Source organism: Phaethon aethereus (assembly GCF_964289735.1).
Source record: "Phaethon aethereus genome assembly, chromosome: 7".
Classification (NCBI taxonomy): domain Eukaryota; kingdom Metazoa; phylum Chordata; class Aves; order Phaethontiformes; family Phaethontidae; genus Phaethon; species Phaethon aethereus.
In genome coordinates this window covers 13710585-13736170 of record NC_138583.1, presented here as the reverse complement: position 1 = coordinate 13736170, position 25586 = coordinate 13710585, and the positions used below count along the sequence as shown (strand labels likewise).

Below are 25586 nucleotides of genomic sequence, written 5' to 3'. Positions count from 1 at the left end.
AGGATAGTTCCCAGAAGTATTAAAACTTAGATATATGTGCATCTTCACACATGCACGCACACATACTCACACACAAACGCACATTCCTCCAGCAGTTACCCCGTCTTATCTCTTTAGATCATGTAACAAAAATATGTTTGCTGCACCATCAATGTTACAGGCAGGTATACTCTACTTCATGTGCCATATTCTCCATTTTATTGAAAAAGTACATTGTAGCTGGTTTCAAGACATCCATATTTTTATTTTCTTTACTTCCAGTCCAGCATAATAGAAGGTACACTAAATGATATCAGTACCTTGTAAGGCACTATTTTTTGATGTAGGAGAGGAACACGCTTACTGCAGATGTCTAAGTCCTTGACTCTACAAACACTTACTAACACATGTGAACGGTATCGCCTATTTGAAGGAGACCCTTCACTTCAAAGCTAGAAAGACATGTTGAGTGTTCTGTAGGATACTGGTCCAATGGAGTATTTATTAACCTGAACACTGGCTTTAGTTGGGATGTGTGTGTGTTAATTTTTATTTATTTTGGTGGAAGTAGTAAAAAATAAAAATTTGGATGCTGATTGAATGAGATCTCCCCGAGGATACCATCTCCCATGATACATTTCATCTCTGAGAACAGGGCCCTGCCCTTATATTTAAAATAAAAACCCAAACCCTTCACTTAAGTGCCTTAAGGTTGACATGTGAAATATTTACCACATTTTATTTCATAAAAGTTACTGTATATACAAAACAGACCTCAGCCAGTGAGGTCTTTCTTAGCTCAGTCCAAATCTTTCAGGTTGTAAAAACGCATTTATTTGATGTGCTTCAAAGTCTGCAGATCGGATCCAAAAATCTCAGGCTCTATTAAGCAGAGTTGTCCTAGAAGTAGTAGTAATAAAAAATAAAATTATCTCTTCTATCACGACAAAAATTTTACAGTCTTGGTAAAGGTTGGTAATAGATCTACCTTGCATCATTAGCTGGAAGCCTTTCTTCAAGGGATAGATTTTTCAACTGCTATAAACTGGAACCCATCTATTAATTCCAATAAAGATACTGACTTTAAATTAAATGAAAATTTAACCTTCGTAATATTACTTCAGACCCTTAAGATGTGCTCAGGCAAATAACGTACATTCCTCTGTTATCCTGAACTACTGCTTGTTAAACAGTATCGGATTTAATGCAAGGTACATTACATGGGCGTTATGAGTGAAAAGCTTTTGTGGACTTCCTAAGAAATACTGGGATCACTGGGAAACAGTGTCTCGTTGAGGACAATGCAGTCATCATGTAGGTCAACTGCAGCTCAGGACATACAGACTTCATTCATTCTTTATCTGGTACAGATATGTCAAATCTAAATGTTTAACATGATTTACAAAGGTCTACATCTCTCTTTCTGCCTTGGCTTCAGTACTGGAAGAAATCTCATCTAAATGAACTGATCTCAACATGTACATGGAATAGGTGCTTCCCCCTCTTGGAGGGAGGAGGAGTCATTGAGACTTTCTCCTTTAAGAGTAGTCTGAAAATTCAAGTATTCATATAAAACCTCATCCTCTTCCAAGACTTGTAAGTATGCGGGTATGATAAATGATAGCACTTCCTTAGTATCTCTATCTATTTGTTCCCCTGTGAAAAACATATCTGAAAACTGCTACAAATGGAGATTCTTTTACGGTATGTGATGGCCTAAACAAAGCATATTCTCTTTCATAGTCCCAGCAGTGATCTTGCACCCTGAACTGATCTGGCTGGAAAAGCTGTATCAAAATCCAAGCCCTGATAGATTTTTTTCAGATTTGAATTTTGAAGGAAAAATAATTACATTTGGGCAAAAATGGTCTTAAGCTGGGTACGCAAACAGGAGGGAGGAAGCTGATTGATCACGTGCCTGTGTATGTCTGCAAAAAGACTCATGTTCTGAGGAAGCTTCATACCTGAGTGTTTTCCAGCTGTCTTTTTCCATGTGGTTTTCTGGACCTTCGCTTTCAAAGGATGCAATGAACAGAGCTAGTAAATAAAGTAAGAACAATTGGATACATGAGTTCTCTAACAAAAACAAACAGTAAAAGGTACAACATAGCATATGTAACTTAGCAGACTTCATAATGAAGTTCGTTCTCATCAGAAGCCGATATGGAAGTGATAATAGATACTTGTTTGGTTTTTTTTTTTTGCATGCTAACTTTTTTAATCTGCATTTCCAGAAGTAGGAAGACTCACTATAAAGTTCAATAAAAGATTTTACCTTCTTCACTATAAATGGGTGCTGTGAGTAGATAGCTCTGGATCTTCTTGTCTTTTTCAAAAGGGCACTCAACCTGCTTCCATGTCAGGAAATCATGAATCTGTCTTGAAATTTCCCAGAACTTCTGCATGAGGAAATTAAAGGAATATTACTAAAATAATTTTTTATTTCTTTCAAATACTAGTTCTTTTTTTTTTTTAACATTTCAGAGCCTCTCAGTCTTGTTCTTATTCCTACTTCTTCTCTTATTATCCCTTTCTCAGTCTTCTTCCTTGTTATTCTTTCTTCTCACTGTTCCCTTCATCTCCCCCTCTTGTTCTTAGTTCCTCATCTGTTGTTAGCCTCTGAAGTTTAGAATAGCATATCCCTGCTAACTGCCTGGTCTTTTGCATTTGATTCTTTTCATCATCAACCTGTCCTTCATATATAATCAAGTGCTATTGGCCTGTTTTCTGTGTCCTAGCTCTAAATTAGCCTGTGGGCCAAACAGGTTAGTAAATGGTTTTTATTTACTTTTTAGGTTTCCAACCTTCAACTTAAACAAAAAGTAATGTGACATATTTGATTCTTTTCAGAAAGCACTTTTTTAAATTTAAGAAATAATTAAAATAACATATAGAAATTACATGTTATATAAACTAAACTATAAATCCTTTCCTTCCTAGGATTTTAAGAAATGAAGAATTACTTAGGGTTTGTCTTGTACATTCTGTGTGCCCCCTCCCCAGCCTTAATAATGGCAAGAAACTACAAAAGTACTTTTAACAGGCTGTGGTCTTTTGGACATGTATGTTTATTAGTCAGGGAGAGAGGATCCAAAACCTGTAGAAACTCCCCTGCAGACCTGATAAATGCTCTATGTTGGTTGCGGTGTAGCATTTATAACTAGCTAACCTGATGAGGTTAAATCAGGTAACGCTGATGATCCAGGGTAAAGTTGCCTATTACAATTTCATCAGATACGATGGCTTGCTGACACAGAAAAGCTTACTTTCCATTCTTTACTGCCTTCCACTTTACCCGATGCCTTTTGAACATAAGGCAGGGTGCAGCACTGAGGAGTGGCAAATTTTTATGCTTCTTGATTTCAAGTTCTTCCCTTTAAATGTTGCAGGAGTACAATGTTTCTTGAAGAAATTTCCCTTTCCAATTAGCTAACATTAGACTATTTCTGTATTAAGTAATTTTTTTTTTTTTTAAATGCTGGGGGTTTGGCTTCTGAAATGCTTATTTTCTTCTCAATCTACCCATGCATCAGTTTTGGTAACAAATTAGTGTTATTACAATCAGTTCTGCTTATGTGAATTTCGTGTTTTGCAGTACATCTGTCCCACTTCATGTAAAACTAACAAAAAATAATCTCTCAGTACATTTTAAAGCTAATCTTTTAGCTGAAGGCAATTACATTCCAGCAGTTTTATGGATTCTCTTCTGTATATGCAATTGTGGATCTGCTGGATAGGTACTATAAAGATGGCAACTGCAAGCATTAGCTTTCACAGAAATTTGGTGAAATCATTTCCTCTAGATAATGATATCACTTTATGTCTAGATCACAGCAATGCTGAAGGAATTTGTAATATAACAAGCTAGACGTTCAAAACTGGCAAATATTTGTAATGTACAGTGTCCAACTAGTATTGTAATTTCTATAATAGCAAAGTCCTACCTTGAAGTTTATCTGCCCATTAGGTAAGCGGTTTGTATGTATTTTGTGCAGAAAGTAGATATCTTTAATAAACAGGTTGAAAACTGGGATGACTATCTTCTCTCGATTGCTGTTGGCAGTCTGAGATCGCTGTGCCGCTCCTTGCAAGGCTGTGCGGTAATTACAGAAGTTGCTGGATGGGTCCATGTGGTGCTGTTTTTATGCGGGGGTGGAAAAAGGCAGTCAAGTAATACATGTTTCCTAAATATAAAAAGCTTTGATCTAACTATCAGAGAGTTCATTCGTTATGAATTCATTGGGCCACTTTTTAAACTTTCAAGACAGAGTACCTTATACTGATCAGGTCTCGATTCAGGTTTTTCTAACTCCTGTCTTGTCTGAAAGGAGGGTTCTGTACTGGCTTTACATCTATGCTTTGCTTCAGTGGTTAATGGAAGACTGAAAGGAAAAGGTCGGGGGGCGGGGGGAACCAAAATTTTAACTTGCTGTCGTCAATCTTTCTGATGGATGTTTTCAATTAAGTTGTGTTTTCATTCAGAACTCCACTAGATGGAGTACCTAGTTAGTTTTAAGGGTAGCAAAATGGCATTCATTTGAGTGAAAACTACCTTGATGTTCAATTGGAAAAAATATGCTAGGAAGAAATAACCTAAAGAAAACTTGCATTCACTTTTCTTTTCAGGCAAGTAGGGAGTCTGAAATTCAGGAAATGCTCTCTCTAATGTTTATATGCTGGCAACCACTGACAGAGGTGCCTCTCTGATTTCTGACTTAGTAATTCCACAACAGATGTTTGGATGAAACTATTTGGTGGCTTTATATAGAAAGTCTAAACTTTATACATACCTCTAAAACATCAAATTTGGCTGTTTTGACCTTGGACCAAGTTTTCTTTAGCCGTGCCACAGGACTCAAGTTCATGCCAGCTGAATGGAGAGAGAAGAGACAAAGAAAGAAACAACAGAGTTGAAAACATATAGTTGAAAAAGTATATGGGCTAACATAAGTCTGTGTTTATGTATCAGCACCACACATTTTGGAAGGTGGTTCAGCTTGACAAACAAAAGTTGTAGGTAACATTTGCCCACCCACACATTAATCTGTCCCTGGTACATACTGTCCCTGTAGATGTGTGCATGCTGATGTGGTCTGCCAGTTTAGGGCATGTATAAGCATAGTCTTGCCAGTCAGGTTGTAAAATGAAGTGCCTTTTGTCATTTGTGTTAAGGATACTCACAGATAATAGCCATCATTGAGTTGAAGTTTCCAATATTGAAGCATTCTCTTGCCACATCAATGAAAAACTCCACCATTCTTGTACGCTGCTTTTTCTTTACAACCTGAAAAAAAAAACCCAAAACAAACCCCAAGACTGCTTAGGAGGAAAGGGGATGGCCTGAATTTTGGATGGAATGTTTAGTCAAAGGCATTGTAACAGGTTGATTAAATAGGCATTTCAAGACTTTATCCAGCTAAATCTTATGATGATTTAGGCCTGAGGTTATTTTGTTAAGATTAATTTTTAATAAAATAGCAGAAGTACTTGGGGCTACTATAAATCATTTGTCTAGTTGTGAGGGAGTGTAAATTTTTGTTTATACATAAAGTTTAATGTCTTAGGGAATCTTGTATAAACAAGCTGGACACTTTCAGCAATTTCCTGGTACTGGAAAAGGGAGATAAGATGAAGCTGCCACTGGAAAGAGTATATGCAAAAAAATTGCAAAAAAAAATTAAACCTCTGAAGAAGGGGGGAAAGCAGTAGACAGACTTAAGATCACGGGTATGTAACCTAAATGTGAGAGAGAACAATTGCTATGTCCTGATTTTCTAATTTTACTGTGTATGCTCTTAAATGACCTCTTGAGAGCAGGTAGTGATGATGATCAAATATACAAATTCCTACTCATGCAAAGGATCTAGCAAGTGATACTGAACATCTGCTTTGCAGACTCTTTTATAAATGGCAAAGCAAAATTAATATATAGCATTGTCACCAACCTTTGTTTCCAAAAGCCATCAATCTTTCTCTTTTTCTTTGTTATTTTTAAAGGTGGTATTATTGTCTAGATTACATTCATTCATCAAAATCTTTCCCATATTTAGATCTAGAAGTTTGGTTTGGCTTATACAAAAATGGTTCCTGAGTGGGGACTGCAGACTGTTTCACCAGGGAATTCTCTTTCTTTAAAAAAAACCCCTCTTGCCTAAGTACTTCAGTTTCTGTGCCATATCAAAAGAAAATGGTTCAATAATCAATGGCTTGGCTTAGCCCTTGATATGCTAAAACTTTTTGTTTGACTGGTTTACTAAATGTATTAGCCATACCAGCCAGCTCTGGAAGATGTCTTTGGTGTGTTTTTGTAATCAGTTTCTATGAGAGCAGAAAATATTAAGAGATTAAGATCAATATATCAGGCTTCATGAAACTGCAGCAGACATCTGGATTTCCACAGAAGGCCTACTGACCAACCAGGAATAGAAAGAAACTTTCCCGTTTTCTAGGATTCGTGCATATTAATAGGTATCTAAAAAGACAGGGAATACTACCCCAGAAACTTTTTTTTTTTATGTGTATACCTTCCATTTCTTTTTCTTTGCTTATTATATATGATAAGTTACTTTAACCTCTAATAAGGCTGTTCCCCCTCCTTTTTTTAATCTCCCCAGTAGTCTACTTTCCAGACTTCTGAAGAAGGTTTATTCCTGATTTTCCTGTAACAAAAATTAATATATGACAGTGCTAATGATACCTAAATGCAGTGGAAAGACAGCTGTTTATTGGTACATCTGTGTTTAAAGATAAGTATCTTTGAGAATTTACGGATATACTTAAAATAAAAAAAAAAAAACCCTAAAACAGCTCCTAACTCAAACTCGACACAAGTTCCATTTCGCTGCATGACTAATGCTACCATGGAAGATATACAAAACTAGAGAATATATGCAAAGCCATGAACTCTTAATCATATCAGCATGCAAATAATTTAATGATTGAGTAATGCCATTATCTTTGATTGTACTGCTAATGTTTAAATCTCTATTACACGACTGCCTGCCTTTTGTCCTTAAGGCCAGGATCACTTTTCTATCTTATTTTCTGCAAATACCTACCCGACAAATCTCTGTAGCCACCAGCATGCTGAGACAATTGAACCAATTGTCATAGGCCTCCAAATTATAGGTTTTGGTCACATCGCCTCGACACTGTAAGAGAACAGGCCACATGTTAATCCTATCCTGTATCACGATAAAGTCAACATACCAAAGGATAAACTTCCTTTTCATGTTTTGATAAAATCTTATTGGATATTTTTTAAGGTATTAGCTTAAAGAAGGTTAGAAAATGTCAGCCTTTCTTGCACAGGGTGCACTTGAATTATGGAGGTTCTTTACCCTGGTTCTTTACTCTTCTTTCTTTTTCCCTCTGTACCCCCTCTTGTACCTTGTGATTATCCAAGGAGTCCATGTGGCTGACAATCTGCATCAGATCCTCTGGGTAAATGTTGCTCACCCTTTCCTGTGTTTGGAGAGATGAGAGATTGTCACTGTACCGATAATCAGGCAGTTCAGTGACAAACACGTTAGTAAAGCAAAGTTAGGAGAATGTTTTGGTAACTTTCGTCTTCCTACAGTGTAGACGTGTGAGGTGTTTTCATCAGTGTACCTAATTGGTGTTGTTCATTACTTGGTATTTTTTGATTAAAACATTGGAGACTTTCAGTGAAGCCATAGCAGAATTCATATTGATGAGTGTATTTAGTAAATGGAAAATAATGTGCACAAATTAGTGTCTCACCAGTTCGATATAGGTCAGCTGCTGTGCCAAGATCAGAGGGTCACAGCACACACTCAGGATGTCCTTTTGAGTTGACTGTGGCTTGGTTTTGAGGATGGTGCCTTTGTCAGTAACAGGTTGCCGGAATTTCTCTCTGATTTCCTGGTACTGGCTCCGTGCAGAGAGGGCCATCAGGAGATTCTGTGTCATCTGGCTAATGATCTTTTTCACTGTTCCATTCTCCTAAGCAAAAGGCAGAAACAATGACTGCTAAAAACATTTAGGTCTTGCAGACGCGCAATTGCCAAAGATTATTTTTTTTATTGGGAAAAATAAATGCCTATTATCCATTTTCTTTCATCTTATCTGAGCTCATCATCCTGTGACAAATGAACTTGCCCTAACCGCCCACACAACTTCATAATGACATTGTTATGCCTGCCTGCCTGCCTTCCCTATTCTGTTTCACCTGCTTGGCTGGCCTGCTCCTTGTGGCAGTTTTTGGCTACTACCCCATTTCGAAGGCAACAGGCTAAACAACCTTAAAAGTGGGTATAGTGAAAGGTGGTTGAGTTGCTTGCACAAGGTTTCTTGGATTGTCTATGTACCAAGTGCCAGAAAGCGTGCTCTCGTTCTGATCAGTCCCACTGATAGAATCATAGAATTGTTTAGGTTGGAAAAGACCTTTAAGATCATCAAGTCCCAACTGTTAACATAGCACTGCCAAATCCACCACTAAACCATATCCCTAAGCACCACATCAACATGTCTTTTAAATACCTCCAGGGATGGTGACTCAACCACTTCCCTTGGGAAGCCAGTTCCAGTGCTTGACAACCCTTTTGGTGAAGAAATTTTTCCTAATATCCAATCTGAACATCCCCTGGGCACAACTTGAGGCCATTTCCTCTTGTCCTATCGCTTGTCACTTGGGAGAAGAGACCAAAACCACCTCACTACAACATCCTTTCAGGTAGTTCTAGAGGGAAGTAAGGTCTCCCCTGAGCCTCCTTTTCTCCAGGCTAAACAACCCCAGTTCCCTCAGCTGCTCCTCATGAGACTTGTGCTCTAGATCTTCCACCAGCTTTGTCGCCCTTCTCTGGACATGCTCCAGCACCTCGGTGTCTGCCTTGTAGTGAGGGGCCCAAAACAGAACACAGTATTCAAGGTGCCGCCTCACCAGTGCGGAGTACAAGTGGATGATTACTTCCCTCCTCCTGCTGGCCACACTATTTCTGATACAGGCCAGGATGCTGTTGGCCTTCTTGGCCACTTGGGCACACTGCTGGCTCATATTCAGCCAGCTGTCAACCAACAACGCCAGGGCCTTTTCTGCTGGGCAGCTTTCCAGCCACTCCTCCCCAAGCCTGTAGAATTGCATGGGGTTGTTAGGACCCAAGTGCAGGATATGGTACTTGGCCTTATTGAACCTCATAGAGCTGGCCTTCGTCCATCAATCCAGCCTGTCCACACCCCTCTGCAGAGCCCTCCTACCCTCCAGCAGATCAACACTTCCACTCAACTTGGTGTCGTCTGCAAACTTACTGAGGGTGCACTCGATCCCCTTTTCCCGATCATTGATGAAGACATTAAACAGAACTGGCCCCAATACTGACCCCTGGGCACCACCACTTGTGACTGGTCACTGGCTGGATTTAACTCCATTCACCAGAAGTCTCTAGGCCCAGCCATCCAGACAGTTTTTTTACCCAGTGAAGAGGAACCTGTCAAAGCCATGAGCAGCCAGTTTCTCCAGGAGAATGCTGTGGGAAATGGTGTCAAAGGCTTTACTAAAGTCAAGGTAGACAACATCCACAGCCTTTCCCTCATCCACTAAGCAGGTCTCCTTGTCATAGAAGGAAATCAGGTTGGTCAGTCAGGACCTGCCTTTCATAAACCCATGCTGACTGAGCCTGATCACCTGGTTGCCCTATATGTGCTGCCTGATGGCACTCAAGATGATCTGCTCCATAACCTTCCCTGGCACTGAGGTCAGATCAAGAGGCCTGTAGTTCCCTGGATCTTCCTTCTAGCCCTTCTTATAGATGGGCCTCACATTTGCTAACTTCCAGTCTACTGGGACCTCCCTGGTTAGCCAGGACTGCTGGTAAATGATTGAAAGTGGCTTGGTGAGCACTTCTGCCAACTCCCTCAGTACCCCCGGGTGGATCCCACCTGGCCCCAAAGACTTGTGTGTGTATAAGTGGTGTAGCAGGTTGCTAACCATTTCCCCTTGGATTATGGGGGATCCATTCTGCTTCTCGTCCCTGTCTTCTAGCTCAGGGACTGGGTATCCAGAGAACAACTGGTCTTACTATTAAAGTCTGAGGCAAAGAAGGCATTAGGTACTTCAGCCTTTTCCTCCTTCTTTTGTGACTACTATGTTTCCCCCTGCATCCAGTAAAGGATGGAGATTCTCCTTAGACCTCCTTTTGCTGCAGACTTATTTATAGAAACATTTCTCATCGTCTTTTATGGCAGTAGCCATAAGTTCCAGGTGGGCTTTGGCCCTTCTAATTTTCTCCCTGCATAACCTTACAACACCCTTGTAGTTTTCCTGAGTTGCTTGCACCTTTATTTTTTTTTTTCCTCTTGAGTTCAGACAGGCCAGTCTTCTTCCCTGCTGGCTTGTCTTTTGGCACGTGGGGACGGCCTGCTCCTGTGCCTTTAAGATTTCCTTATTGAAGAATGTCTAGCCTTCCTGGGCTCCTTTGCCCTTCAAGACTGCCTCCCAAGGGAGTCTGTCAATCAGTCTCCTAAACAGGCCAAAGTCAGCCCATGCTGCGTGCATCAGTGTAGATGTGCTTCAGTTGGGCTACTGAAGCTGCCACCTTTTGGGTGGAAGAAGCCCTAATTCCTACATGACTGTTCTCAGGCACTTCTGTGGTTTCTAACGCATGAATGACCCTTGTGTCTTTGCTGCTGCATGAATCTCCATCCCCTAATCTCTGCTGAGATGGCAGATGATCAAGTCTATCTAGCCCAGGCAGAATCCAGGGAATTCACATTATGTCCAGGAATATACCCCTAAAATACTCTGGCTGGGCTTTGAACAGCTATAGTATGCGAAGGTTTAGGTAAGAACGCAATACCCATCATGTTCTTGGACAACTAAGATGCCTTTCTGTTCATCAGGTGCAGACTTAAAGATATGTTCTATAAGGATACATACTGGCAAATCCACAGAAATATAATCCGTCTGCTCGGTGTCTTGACAACTAAGGCAAGCTGAATTCTTTCTGCCATTACTTGTTTATGTCCTATAGACATTTCTCTGAGGTCAACCTGGAAGAGCTAATGATTGCCTTCCTATTCCTCCATCCCTCTTGTTTCTCCTTTAAATGACCTAGGTTCTCCAACCCTGTTCTTCCTGCTGCTGGAAAAACTAATTCTACAGAAGACAGTCCTCCTTTTTCCCACACAATTGTTCTTTTGCTTTCATGCAAATTATTTCTTTTGAAGTTAGCCACCAGGTTAACTGTTAGTTTACAACCTGCTCTATTGGTTTCTGCCAGTCAACTGGATACACTAGAAAGAATGGTAATGAATCTGTGATCACTCAAAGAAGCCACTAATGTGCAGTGATGACTGAAATTATGTAGCAGATGTGAGAGACGGTAACTACCAAATACTTGTATATTGCATGCTATAATTAAGCAATAATAGTGTCAGAATGTTGCTTTACAAGCCAATAATCTGACTCCCAAGTGAAATCAAACTAAAAGCTGAAGGCAGTGTAGCTCATCTTGAAGCAACTGGATTACTGCTGAACAGCAGCTGGCTGGAGCCGTTTCGGATATTGTTCTACAAGTGTTCAGAAATGCCAAGGGAGCATGGTGGGGGGACTAAAATCAAGTGTTAATTCTGCTCTCTGGTATGCTGAGCTTTCTATTGTAAATCATTTGACTTCAGACACTATGCCTGACTTACACATGTATCTGGGAGGAGGCAGACTTTCTAGACATAGATCATAGAGAAGGCAGGTGATATCATCGCAGATATTATAGGAAAGTGAACAAAAAACCTGCAGCGACAAGAAAAACTATGGCTTACTTAAGACACTAATAAATTCATAATAGCTTAATACTTAGACAAATTCCCTTAGAATTTTAGCAGTTTTCTTTCACTACTGGTCCTACCCTAAACTTTCTGTGAACTTTGGCGAATAAGTGTAGTGTACAATAATACAAATAAGAAGTGTACAATAATTTGTCCTTGTTTGCGGTCAAACAACACAACTTTACTTCATCTGAGGTGCAACCCTGGCTGTAGCTATAGCTGTCGGGTATGCTGCCTGGTATCACTAGGACAAGCACTTTGTGCGAGTTCTCAGTTGATTTTTCTATCCTATGTATGCGCAACAGTGTACTAAGGGGATTTGGAAAAGCTTTAAAATACAAAATAAAACCCCAAACCATTACCATAGTGCCTTGCTGAAGCATGGTATGGGTAATTTCTTGTGGTAACAAATACTGAGAGCAAGAGCTGCTTTTTGTCAGTATCAAACTATGTTTCCTGGGGGTCAAATGTGGCATAGCTCTTCACTGATCAAACCTGACTTGTAGCCTTGTTAAGGGGATAAATAGGGTGATGCTGTAATTAATGGATGTCATCAGATGCCTTAGACACCAGAACACTGAGCCACTCCATGAAGACGTGTTTTTCTTGAATGACAATTTATTCATACATAACAGAGTGGGAGGGAAGGGGGGGAGAAAGAAAGGTCACAACTTCTTTCCAGTTCAAATTAATAGAGAAATTAAATATTGAGATACAGATGCTAAATAAAACCTCTGCCAAGTCCCCTTTCACAGTAGTTTCTCTGCCAATGTACACCTCATCACCCTTGTCTGCAAAGGCATATTATAATCCTACTTCCTTTTCCCCTCCTACTAAGGCACTGACATTTTCATAGTACCATCCAGGTAAACAGCTTTACTGATGCAACAAAACTGACATACTTCCTTTTGACAACTTGGTAACACCTAATTCTATTGTGTCCTATCACTGACTCATGCAGTGCTGTCAAACCTGTTCTCCTTCTTTTTTCTCTGTACTTGAATCAACAAAACCACATAACAATTATCTTCCTATTTCCTGAGAATTGTTCTCAAAAATATCTTTAAGTTATGGGCTTAAAAACAAGGAGAAGCTTCTCGTTCTATATAAGTAAGCCTTCATGTTCATACAAACACCCTACAATTAACTCCCTTGTGGTTCTTGATTGACGGAAGGATCTACAGTGACTTTCTCAAGGAGGGGGGAAAAAAGTGTAGGCTCTGTGAGTGTTGGGAAAAGAAACCCCAAAAAAACCCAAAAACCATCAAAACAAAAACAAACACAAAACTAATTACCCGTGTTTTATCTAAACCTGCTTTAGAAAAGTCATTTGTGAGGTCTAGTTTTCTTCATAGGCTAGAAACTCAGTGCTGCTAAGGCTGGTGATTGACTAGCTAGCAGAGCTCACATATAACTTCCTTTGTTGAAATACTGTGTGCATCACCTGAAATGTAGCCGCACAACAGTTGCTGATTATTGTTAGGAGCTAGGAACGAACTATTATATTATAAGCATCTTCACCTTGAGTACATTTGATACAAATAGTTGATATGCCTTGCGGGACTTGGACGTATAGAGTAGTAACAAAGTACAAAGGATGGTACATAATAAGCTAACTATATTGTGCTATTATAGTCACTGTTCTTTCCCTTCTGCACCACATCCATTTTTCATATCATCATGACTATCTCATCTCTTCCTCTTACACTTGGTAATTATACATAGACAGTTTCTGCTAATGGACCATTAAGTTCATCGCTCACTCTGTGTCCTGCAGTTACACTGACAGCTTAACAACTGCTGCTGTAGTCCACTTAGAAAATACTGCATGCAAGAGCAAGGGTTTGTATATAATATGATAAACTGTATATAATATGATAAACTATATGTAAAGGTTGACAAATACTGCTTTCCCCCTTAATGGTTTTTCTCCCCCCACAGCCCTACCTCATCACATTGTGTGATCCTGTGGGCAATCTCCTTTAGCTCCTTCATGGATTTTTCATCTTGGAAATCGTAGGGGAAAGTTTCAGTCCATTCCTTCAGGAGCTGAATGATTTTGGCAGCGAAGGATTTTAGCTTTGCCTGGAAAGAAACAATGAGTTGATTACTGACCATAGACCTTTCTGACTGCAGAGTAAATTAGCTCACGAAGGCTCCCCTGAAAATGCTTTGCAGTACTGTGAGCCAGATTCTGAAATAGTATGGTTTAGCTTCCTTTCATGATGGCTTGGTAATGTCTCTTACCAAACACTTTGAAAATCTTATCAAGGTTAGTTGTATAAAGCCAGGAAGATGACAGAAGAGTTTGTGACTTATTTGATTCAAGTCAATGGGACTTAAGCTGATTTATGCCATCTGAGGCAGCTGTACCTTAGCATTTGAATTCAAACACATACAAACAGCAGCACTCTACCAAGCATCTTTCATGAGAAACATTCACAAAGACATTTTTGTTCTACGGAATTTATCAGACCCTCCAGATTGAGCTGTATATTAAAATAAATGAATGACAGGAAAGATGTGTGTGTTCTCTCCATGACATCTAAACCAAAATGGACTTTGAAAATAAAAAGTATTGGCTTTTACTCAAAAAGCTATCAACCACAGAAGGGGGAGGGAGAGCTATTTTCTAAGTTCTTCTGTCACCCGTGAATCTTCTAAGGCTTTTCATCAGTTAGACCTAAACTGGATGCCAATTATGGCACTACCATAGCAATAGAGAGCAGCATCAGTAAATCTAAAGGAGCACTCCTCTGAAATTGGGAGTGCAAGTGCTAAGGACACTTTTAACGAACAAGAAGAATCCAAACTTAATTCAGGTTGTATTTATCCTCCCACCCAACTTGTGGGTTTCATCAGAGTGTGAATGCACTTGTGATGCACTGAGGAAAAAGAGGAAGTTTTCATTTGTGTTTACCTCCCCACTTGTGTAAGCTAATGGATGTCCCACTACGCACCCATTCCTTTTCCCCACACGCAGTGCACTTTCCTCGTTGCACTTGCCATCAGCCTCTTAGGGACTGCAGAAGGTGACTTAGCATGTGAGTGTCACTACAGGAAATTGGTGTGTTTTCTTTTAAGACAAACAGAGAATGTCTTCCAAGAATTGGTAGGAACACCTGCCAAAACATCATCTGATTGTAGCATGTCCCAGTTTATTTAATCAAAACCAAAAGTCAACCAAACTAAGCTATTTTTTTCCCTTTTTTTTAATCTCTGTAGTATACAGTCAGTGGGAATATTCATAATGATTAAGAAGAACTTTGAAGTTAAACCATGCACCCTTGAAGCCTCAATCTGAAAATGAGCCAGTGCTCCTTCTAAGTCTGAAGGGAGTTTTCTTGCTTTTTTTTTTTTCTTAGAGCAAATATCACCATTCTCTTTGCCAGCAGCAGGCATTCCTGCAAAGCAGTATCTGCTAATGTTGCTCCTGTGGAGCCCAGCTTCAAGGTATTTCTAAACAGTGTGGGACAGAGTTCCAGATTATAGTTGTTTGTCCTCTGCCTTGGGGAAAAGACAATTTATACTTTGCTAGGAAATGCGTGGAGCCTGACATTACTAAAAGAATAAACTGTAGGTGTTGATAGAGAATTAATTAGTCAGCCAGTGCACTTCCATTCAATTAAAGTTAGCAGATATGTGCCTACACCACTTTTGTTTACCAGAAGCTCCTCCAGGACTGTGCTTTGGTGTTAATTATCCTGACTATCCTTTCCTTTTAACTTTTGAAACTGAAAAAGGAGGGATGGGGACAGGAAGGTTCCAAAATGCTTCCTTAGGCCATAAACGTTGACTTTTCATCTCATGTATCTATTCGTGAGTTGCTAGTGCTTGCTTCCTTCATGACAGAAAGCTGGGCATCTGTTGCAAGACAAACTGCAAACCCTATTACTCTTCATGTAATTAGTCTTCAGGGGTAAAAAAATTTAATGTTTTATCAGATGCTTTTAATGCTCATGAAAATAAGGTACGTCTTCTGAGAGCAACGCTAAAAAAAAATCAATATAGCAAAACATGAGATTCCCGTTTCATGTGCCCTCTGATGAAACCCAAAGCAGCGTGACAAGCTTGATGCACGTAACCTAGATAGAAAACACAGATATGTGGGTAGCAGCACGCGTTTTCCTTTTTACAATGGTTGCAATAAACCTGCCAACCTATTTTTTCTGTAGTCCTACTCCAGATGTGAACCTCCGTTTGTGAGGCCAGACATGGGAGTTCTCTGGAGTCTATGGGACTACTTCTCCCATAAATATTTATTTGAGAAGAAAAGTATTTTTCTTAAGTGCTGTGGATCAGCCTTGTTCTGCATGAGACACGACAGAAAGGACCGAGAAATAACTACCAATTAGAAAGGAGGGCAATAGCAGTACTGTGCTTGTAGGAAAGGGAGGCTTAATGACAATGACCCAGTTATGACTATTGCTTTGAGTTCTGGTTTCAAAAAGGAGAACTTACGATTTCCCTTGTCTTTTGTCGCCAGTAATTGTTGAAGGGACTTATGTATTCCAAGACAGGCATGACAAAAAATAGAAACTAACTTCAACTTTCTCTCTTAATTTCTTATTACTTTAACTTTTGATTTAAAAAATACCCTAAAGCTGCAGAAATAACACACCACAGTTTTAACAGGTTTTTCCACTGAATAATACTATACAAGTGCTTTTTTCTGTGACAATCTTGTTTGGGTCTTTCTAATCTCTAATGTGCTTATAGAGAGTTAAATTTTATCCTTTATGGTCAAGCTTAACTATTGACTTGTATATTATAATTGATGTCTTAAACTGTGAAACCCTTCCTTTTTATGAGTGGCCAAAAGGACTCTAAGCAGCAGTGTTTCTTCTTTTTAATCCACTTTTCTCTGGGTTGTTTTCTATAGGAATCTTCGGCTAGTCGGGGATGTCAAAAACAAAGGAATGATAAGTATTGTGGCACGTAACCTCAAAACCTGGCTCCTTGCCACTTTTTCAGCTCACACGCTATCCAGGCAAAAAGTCAGCCAGCTTCTTGTCTTAAGAGATTTGCATAAGCAAACTCTATCAGCAATTATCAGAGCTGCTTTGACTAATTTTGCCAGCTATTTCCTGCTATGGAGCCACTTAATTAGAAGGTGCTGGTAGCTGGTGATACCTTAATGGGTTATGACTGTGAATACGTAGAGTGCCTTGAGTCGACAACTTCTATGCTGTGTGTGAAATGAGCTTTGGTTTGTGGCCGGATAGAAAAACAAATGCTTGCAAATGCTAGTGCCTAACTATTATGTAAAACATGCAGGTGCTTGCAGTACAGGACAGTAAAGTAGTCACTGTCAGAAGTTTAGAGTTTTCCAAGAATTTTGTGTTTAGTGGGCAGGAAAAAATTACAGTTTATATTAAAGGGTGTAGGAAGGGATCAAGGGCATAGCAGGAAGAGCAGCCAGAAAAGCACGTAAATTAGAGCAGCCTCCCAAACAGTCATGTTTTATTGTCACCCTGCTGTTTGCTGATTTTCCTGTAGACCCATTTCCAGATCGTCAGCAGAAGGTGTAAGAGTGTGGGTGTTTGGAATATGAGTTGTTCTATTTTACATCCTGTTGTTAGGCTGTAATGCTATTTCATTTCAATGTAGAAGCCCTGTTTTTTTTTAAACACACCTGTTGAAAAGCCAGAATACTACTACTTTACAAATATTATCTTATCTTTAAACAGCCAGGTGATTTAGTCTCCAGATACTGTTTTCATTTTAAAATCTCTTAAGTGTATTGTTATTCACAATAAGTTCCAGCTTATACCCCATTATTTTTAAATCCAAGTATTTCACATATGTATATTGACACTAGCTACTGACAGCAGTCTTCCTCTTCATATGCCTACAGATCAGCTTTACTCATTCCGTGTTTCAGATGGTCCCAGCATCTCTTACAAAAGTTCCCACTTCTGTTGTTTAGTTATGTGTTGCTGAGGAACCACTACAATTTACAGAGCATCAGTTTGAGGTTGCTCAGTCATGAACTGGTTTGGCAGTGGTGATGGGAATGGTTATCACCTCTGTATACAAAGCTGCATGCAGTGGTTCTTGCACCTTCTTTTCCTGACCCCTTGGATTCTCCAGCACACCCATGACGAGTTACATAGCTATTGGTGAGCAGATCAGGGGACTGACCTGGATGAAAGTAATTTTGCACCAAGTGCTTAGTTCTTCCTGTGGAGCAATTTTGTGACATAATGTGAGACTGCACCCCAGGAATAGTAAGGGGGAAAGAAGCCCTTAGGTCAGTACTGCTGTCAAAAACTGTAAAAACTGTATTGCTAAACCATAAAGTTACCTTTTGTGCTCCCCACTCAAGAGTGCTGATACAAGAAGGAGAAAAATATGGGACTATCAGCACGCTGATGATCAGGAAATTGAGCGTGTAATTTCTCACCATAGAAGAATGGATTGAAAACATGCCCAGGATTTGAACAATTTAGGTGATTAAATACTTGCTGATTTCATCCTTGTTTCTGTCGCTCTTCTTTACATCCTAGCTTGGACTATTCTGGTACTTACATTTCAGCCAAAAGCCCTTCAATACACGCTTTCCATAATGGTGAGATTTAGATGGATTTAAGTGCATATCATAAACTGACCCAGATTGGTTTAATTGGTTGTAGTAAAACTGCATATTCACATGTGTCAGCACAGGCTACCATTTTAAATAGTGCATCCCTTAATTTTCATGAGAGGTAACTTTCTGATTTACTGTTACACCAACTTAAAACACCCCCCCAATAACCTACAGCAGAGCACTCAACTCTAAAGGGATGGTGAGAGTGCCTGGAGAAAGGGGAATTGGATTCAAGAGAGACCTAACTTGGTAAAAGCCCAAAAGTGCAAAGCGACTTGCTGGGCAGGTTTTATGGCAGATACCCATTGCTCCAGTGCACAACACTGACCTGTTGCGCTCATGAGCAAAGTTGTGTTCCCAGCAACTGTATCCAACTGATAAGGTAGTACATAAACTATGTTTGCAGCTAGCAAAGAAGCAACAGTCCTTCAAGGAAAAAGACCCAAATAAAAGTGCATCCAGTAACACATGCCAATTACAATTTCAGTTCATTCTTTATCAAACTATTTAGCTTTACAATGAGGAGAGAATGGGAAATAAATGACAGTAGCACAGGTAACTGAAGGATATAATGCCTCATTTACCTTTTCTGCCTCAGTCCCCGTTTCCAGCTGCTGCTTCTGTTTAATGCAGATCTGTCCCACTTTAGCCAGGAGCTCGTGTGGGTGAATGAAGACTCGTGAGCTCAACAGGAAAGTGAAGATGTAAGTCCTCTGTGGAAGCAGAGAGAGGAGAAAAAAAAAAAAAGTTGAATAACTTTAGGAAAAATAACCTGTCTTCCTTGAAAAAAACACTCCATAAATCACAAATGTAACTTTCCTTCATTTAAACTTTTTATAATTTTTTCTTTCTCCAGAGACATGGTGATCTTTTTTAGCTGTTGAAAGGAAATGCTGTAGGCTTCAAGGCTGTTAACTGTGTTTTCAGATTCCCAAACTATTTCCCTCTCAAAATGCCAAACTTAATATGCCGAACTAGTCATCGCTCACCAAAAAGACAAATTAAGTATGTCAATGTAGGGCGTTATGGCTCTTGAACACCACTATTTCTGCTGCTTTGTTTCTTTAAGAGTGATTGTTTTTCACTGAGCTGCAGAAAATTACTTCATGTGTATTCCAAACCACAGCTGTAACTTCTTCATGTATGGGGTTTTTTTTTTGTTCCTTTTTCCCCACAATCACCGACGCAAGCTTTCGCTTAGACTGTGGCCATATGACAATAATTTAGTTTTAAGCTTGACTTTACTTATTTGGGGCCTGTTTCAGAGTCTTTTGAGTATGAACACTGCTAAAAAATGCCAGCAACTATTATTTCTCATTATAAATAGCCTCTCTGTTTGTATTTTAAAAGCTGTAATGCATTGTATTCCAAATCATACTCTGGACAGTTTAGTTGAAGTGAGAATGCCTTCATGCCCTAGACTTGCTTCAGTGTTTGAAACTTGGCTTCTGCATCTGAGTGTAATTGCCTGAGTAATGACAGTGGCATCTCATATGCGTTTCTGTTTTTCCTTTTCGACAAAATTTGGAGTTAGGAAATTGTAGGGGATCTCCTTGACAATGGATTTCCATTAAGCTTTGTTATGTTTTCACTGTTACTTTGCACCATGTTTTTAGAAATGTGATTTGGCAGGCTCCAGCCAGGTGTGCATATAGTCAATGTGCACAGATACCACCTTGGACTGGGCAAGTAAATTGAGACATCTAAAAATTTAAGATCAGTTGTCTAAAATACAGCATCTCTACTATTAGCTACCAAATTCTGCTGCTTGCAGTGTCTAAAACACATCTGTAGCTAAACAATAATGATATCTCTAGGCCTCCAAAAAGGTTATGGGGTTTATCTCTCTAATCACAATAAAATGTGCTATTAATGAAAAATGTTTCCACTTCGTTAGTACTCAGTGTGCCCTAAAATATAAATTTAGCACTAAAAACCTCCAAATATCAGAAGGGGGGGGGAAAGGAATGGTTGGGGGAGGGGGTTTAATTTGTGGGTTTTTTTTAACAAAATAAGGAAATTAACTAAAAGTCACAGTGTTCTGGGAGTGAGTGAACAGTATAATAGATTAAGCACCTATCTATTAAACATCCAATTCTGACCTGAGCTTGTGGAGGAAGCTAATGAAAGAAAAGAATGGAGTGTGATACAGCACAGACATTTAAAAGGCTCATTCTGATTTGAAGATTTTATTAGCACTGGGGTTTCTGTATTAAATTAGGAATAGCACTGATTCTGTACAATCAGAACTGGAGTTAATCCATGGTCTTTGCCTCATCTATTGTTTATCAATAGAGGAAGAGAGGAGGAGATGGACAGTTTGGGTCAGGTTCTTGAGTAGCGCTTCCACTGATGCCTACAGTAGATGGACAGCTGGGGCTACCTAAAAATTGGGCTCTCAGTGACTGAGCAGGTGGCCAGGGCTGTGACAGGACACTGACAGCATGGCCTCCCTTCTTCATGGCATGGTTGCAAACATCCCACAACGGGTGTGCATTGGGAAAATTTAAGAATCTGGGCTTCTGTTTGGTATTTTGTTTGTTTCTCTCCAGAATTTCAGAGCTTATTTTTACATTTACAATGACAAAAAAATTGAAGTTCATTAATTTTAAAAAATTCAATGTAACTCTTATGCCTGCATCTGGAAACAGTTGATGATATTGTGTCAGCTTTGGAGAAGCTTTATAAAAATCTATAGCAGTGTATACGGTGTGTTATGGGCACTAAAATTAGGCTGAAGAGCTAACCTGATTCACAAAAGGTAAATTTGTTGTGTTATGGGACAACATATATCTCTTAGTCTTATGTATGTGAGAGTGATTCCTAAACCAATACACTCGCCATTCAGAATGAAAGCATGATAAAGAATAGTGTTGGGTTGTGAGATTTGGTGGGGGGTTGGGGCTGGGGAGGGGTTTGTATGTGTTTTAAACTATGCCTAGTTATCCTCTGTTGTTTTTTGTAGCCAAATTCTGTGTTCATTTCTACCAGTGTTGTCCCTGAACTTTAAAACTGTGAGTCTGGACTATCTGGGAAAGGAATTTAGCTGTTGGGTGTGTCAGCTGTCACTAGGTTGTGTGAAAATTTTTGTTCTGGAAATATGAAGCAGCCCTTACTTTCTCAAATGCAAAACAGGGTAAGAGATGGGGAATAAAAAAAAAAAAAAAATTACGGACTCTGATACTTTCATCCCTTCCCCACATTCTTGTTTTGGGAGTTTAGAAGCCTGTCTGAAAGATGCCTGTACGTGTAAGTAGCAGGGAACCACAACTTAAGCCACACTGCCCTGCCACTGACCTTCATTCTGATAAGCTGGAACACATTCTTTTAAGGAAAGATATAATTTTGCTTCTCATACTAATTCTAGTGTTGGTCTCCTTGGTGGAAGCTTGTGTGATGTGGGACAGTGTTTATCCAGAGTGACTTTGACAGAGGTCCACTCAGAGTATCATTCCCCTGTTGTTATACTGCAAGAAAAGTATGACTCGGATGACCTGTGCTTTTATATGATCTCTCTAATAATGCTTTATATGATGTTCAAAAAAGTGCCAAGCTGGCAAGATACAGGAAGATACATGGCCATAAAAGTGCATACTTTCCATTTTAGGCTTGCTGATGACTCTCTGTAATCGGTCATGTCTCTACTGGACCGGTGCAATGCTTTTCCAGACAGCACTGGACTACTAGGTTTTAGAAACAAATTGTTACTACTTCTAGAACCCATCTGCTGTATTTTTATTCCATTTTTTAAGTCACTTAACTGGAACTAGGTTCAGCACTTTGGAAAACAAAATTGTTCCATTATGGTCAATCAAGATACGCTGGTTTACAACATATTGGTATCTAATTGGGGGTGGGGGTGATGCTTTTATTGCTTATGCTGGAATAGACCAGGAGGAATGGCAATTAAGAACCAAATTAAAAATGATAGGTCTGATGGCAGTATTGACCCCCATCTCCTTGCCTCTCTGTTAACAGCCCCTCCCTATCCAATAAGGAAAATTCAGGCTGAACTAAACCATACATTTCAGCTTAGTGGTAGGTCTCTGGGGTTAGGAATACAGTTGTTTTGGACAGGAAATATTTCATAGTAATGTCATATGCCTTGTCTAGATCAAGGATTTCTCCGATTTGTTGCACCTGTACTACTACACACATATAGGCTAAATGTTTTAACAGTGTAAAAACCTATACTGTCTCACAGGCATGCCCCTAATCATGAAGAAGATGGCTTGGAGAAGGAAATTAAGCTAGCTGGTTTGACATAGAATGATTTAAAAAATGCTTCCATAAACTATGAAATTGAAAATTAAGCTCCATTTATCCTACAAAAGTGACAGGTATTTGGGAGGAGAGGCAAGAAACTCCTCCTTTCTGCACTTGCAACAACGTAAGCTGACACAAAAGGGGTTTGTGCTTTACAAGAGAATAAGAAGCCAAATTCCTTTAGTGCCTAAAGTTGTTGCTAAGAGATGAGCTGAATTATATTAAAAAAAAAAAAAAAAAGAGAGAGCGAGCAGTAGCATACAAGACTAAAGAAGGAATCGTTACTCTCTGACCCAAGAATGCACTGATGTCTTCTTAAGGAGGAGGGGAAAAAAACAAAACGGAAAATATTTTTCTTTGTCCATTCACTGCTCTTTCTGGAACTTCTTGTTTGTGAAATATTTTCTTGAAATGTTTTCTTGCTTGGGCACAAGGGTTGCAGACTGGTACATTCCATTCCTAGCCTCCCAAACTCCTCTGTCTCATGAGTATACATTTTATTACATGCTGAACTAGTCCCTGTACAGGAACAAGCCTCAAAAGAGCAGTACACAAATGGAGGCCCATATCTTTGCTGTCCTCCCTTGCCTGTCCTGTGTTCTGCCAACATGGTAAATACATTTTTGTTTTGCCTCTGTAACCAGCACAGAAAGATACTCTGTGTTTCTTTCTCCCCCACCCGTTTTTTTCCTGTCTGGAACGTTATGGTGATCTTTAAGCTTAATGTCCACGCTGACAGGACTGCCTTCTGAGCATTGTGCTCAGATGTACTAATCCAAAAATTTGGATGAGTACTGCAACTTACACATATGTCACTCTGAAACTAAGGTAATCTCTGCTAATATTACCAAGGGCTTCTCTTGCTGCGAATTAACTGATGCCTTGCTGCCTTTCTTTGTGTGTGTAGCCAGAGACATGAGACTGAGAGGTGTTTGTACCTTTCTCTTGAACATACAGCACTGGCTACCCTTCCGACAGGGTCAATGGCTATCACTCTAACCCTTTGTGGCAACTTCCCTAAAAATAGAAATGAGCATGAAATGGAGTATAAACATGCAACTGAACTGCAATAGAAAACTTGGATTTGGAGATGACTCAAATACAGCTCCTGCTTTATGTTGTTCAAAGCTTATTTATCTACTCATTTTATAATTAATCCTTTCAGCTACACTGGGTGATCTGACTTAACTGAAAGAATGTGTCCTGCTAAAGAGGAGATGAATTTGGTTTAACGCTGTTTTTCATCTCTCTTTCCCTGGAGCTCCCTTGATTTGCTTCTGTTGCGTCTCTCTCAGCTGTCAGCTTGCTGTCTACTTAAACTGCAGCCTCTCAGGGTGGGGTCAGTGAGGACTTGGTTTGCAATGCTCCCTTGCATGGGGCATGGGATAGCACCATGGAAACTAGGAGCATTCCAAAATAAGTTGTAGACTCCTTAAGTAACACTCACTTTATGGAACCATTTTCTGAGTAGCTGTGTTATAAATAGATCCTATGTTACAAGTTACAATAAGGTATATGCATTAGCAGCTACTTAAAAAACTTAGCTATATTCCAGAAACACAAGCCACAAGTACCTACATTTTAGTATTACACAAAAGACAAGGAACCAACTCCTGGGAAGGCTTAATTACAGCAACCTAAAGCTATTCCACTGGTATACCATACCAGCTCTACCTGCTGCTTTCTTCTGCAGAAGAGCACAGGGCGCTCTATCAAGGCTTTCTTCTGCATCTGTTCTACAATATGTATTTGGGAGCAGGGAGAAAAGATTTAATGTCTCACAATGGTTACCTCTCTGTGCCTTATAAGGGACTTGGTACCAAGTCAAAGGTAGTGCAATTGTAAGTTAGCCATACTTAAATGTAAGGTTCAGGATTACTTCTGAACATCCTGGTTTTGCTTTTTCTGATCTTCTACTGATGATTGCTGGCAATTCTGATGCTTATACCCACCAAACTCTCATATGGGGAGTCTCTTTTTTGTGCGCGGCAATTGTGAAGATGGGTGGTGTATATGTGGGAGCTCGGAGGGACTTTATCGTGACTGATGTAAAACCATAGTAAAAAGTTCCACACAAGTTAGACTGAGAAACACACAACAAGATATAGCATGGTCCACTACCACAAGCATTAAGTTCAACATACAAGTTAAGTGACTGCAATTTTCTGCCCCCTTGTTAGCCTTTACGAAGAGTTGGGATGCTTCTGCCGTAGCTGCCACTTGTTCAGAGCTCAAATGGAATATATGCTACACAGCCTCTCTGATCTTTTGCCAACCTGTTTAAATAACATCTTTGATTAATGGCTACAAGGGGTAATTTTAAGTGATAAAGTGATCTTTTAATGATATCCTAGGGTCAGAATCTTATTGCGTGTCCTGGAGTTATAAGTAGTATTTCCTTCAGGGGACTGCACTGAGGATGTTCAACCAGTTGCAAAATCATTTTCAGGCTCAGAAACACACGCTATTACAGTGCCGGCCCATGAAAATGTCTTGAGAAAGAGGGCATTTTAATTAAAATCTGTTTTTGGCTTTTTCCAATGGCCAACTAGGAGATGCATAGAAAAGTAATGGGACAAAAAAACCAAACAAAAACAAACAAAACCAAAAAAACCCACCAGAGCTGATAGCAGGTCTGCTTCCCTAGGTAGGAGCTGGTTAGTAGTTAATCTTGGCTGCATTAGTGCTAAAGCAGCTTAGAGGGATTGAAAATTCTGTGGCTAATGCCGCTTTTAATTGGTTCTTAAGGCACCCGTTCGGGTTCAGCATGGCTTTATCTTTCTAACAAGTGTTCTCATTTAAAAACAGAAAGGAGAATATCCCCATTGACCAGCATCTTTAGTGAATGAATACTGTAAGTAAAATAAATGCATTTTTAGCCTGCATCTGAATCTTGAATGAGATGGAGGTAAACTTTCTTGCGGAAGCACCAATCCAGGTACTAATGCAGGAAAACCATGGGAAGAAAAAC

General features: G+C 39.6%; 1 protein-coding gene across 2 annotated transcripts in view; it reads right to left on the bottom strand.

Annotated features, from left to right (window-relative positions):
• Positions 1–854: 854 nt before the first annotated feature.
• The window catches only part of RASGEF1A (RasGEF domain family member 1A), a gene marked incomplete at both ends in the record, with an annotated part of 55293 nt that continues 30561 nt past the window's right edge, over positions 855–25586 (bottom strand). For both annotated transcript variants that reach the window (XM_082002550.1, XM_082002551.1), the window contains 11 exons: positions 855–879; positions 1944–2016; positions 2255–2378; positions 3924–4115; positions 4770–4849; positions 5161–5263; positions 7038–7130; positions 7369–7443; positions 7723–7944; positions 13708–13845; positions 18934–19062. In XM_082002550.1, the coding sequence (XP_081858676.1) occupies positions 855–879; positions 1944–2016; positions 2255–2378; positions 3924–4115; positions 4770–4849; positions 5161–5263; positions 7038–7130; positions 7369–7443; positions 7723–7944; positions 13708–13845; positions 18934–19062 (1254 nt within the window). The remainder of the gene's footprint in view (positions 880–1943; positions 2017–2254; positions 2379–3923; positions 4116–4769; positions 4850–5160; positions 5264–7037; positions 7131–7368; positions 7444–7722; positions 7945–13707; positions 13846–18933; positions 19063–25586) is intronic.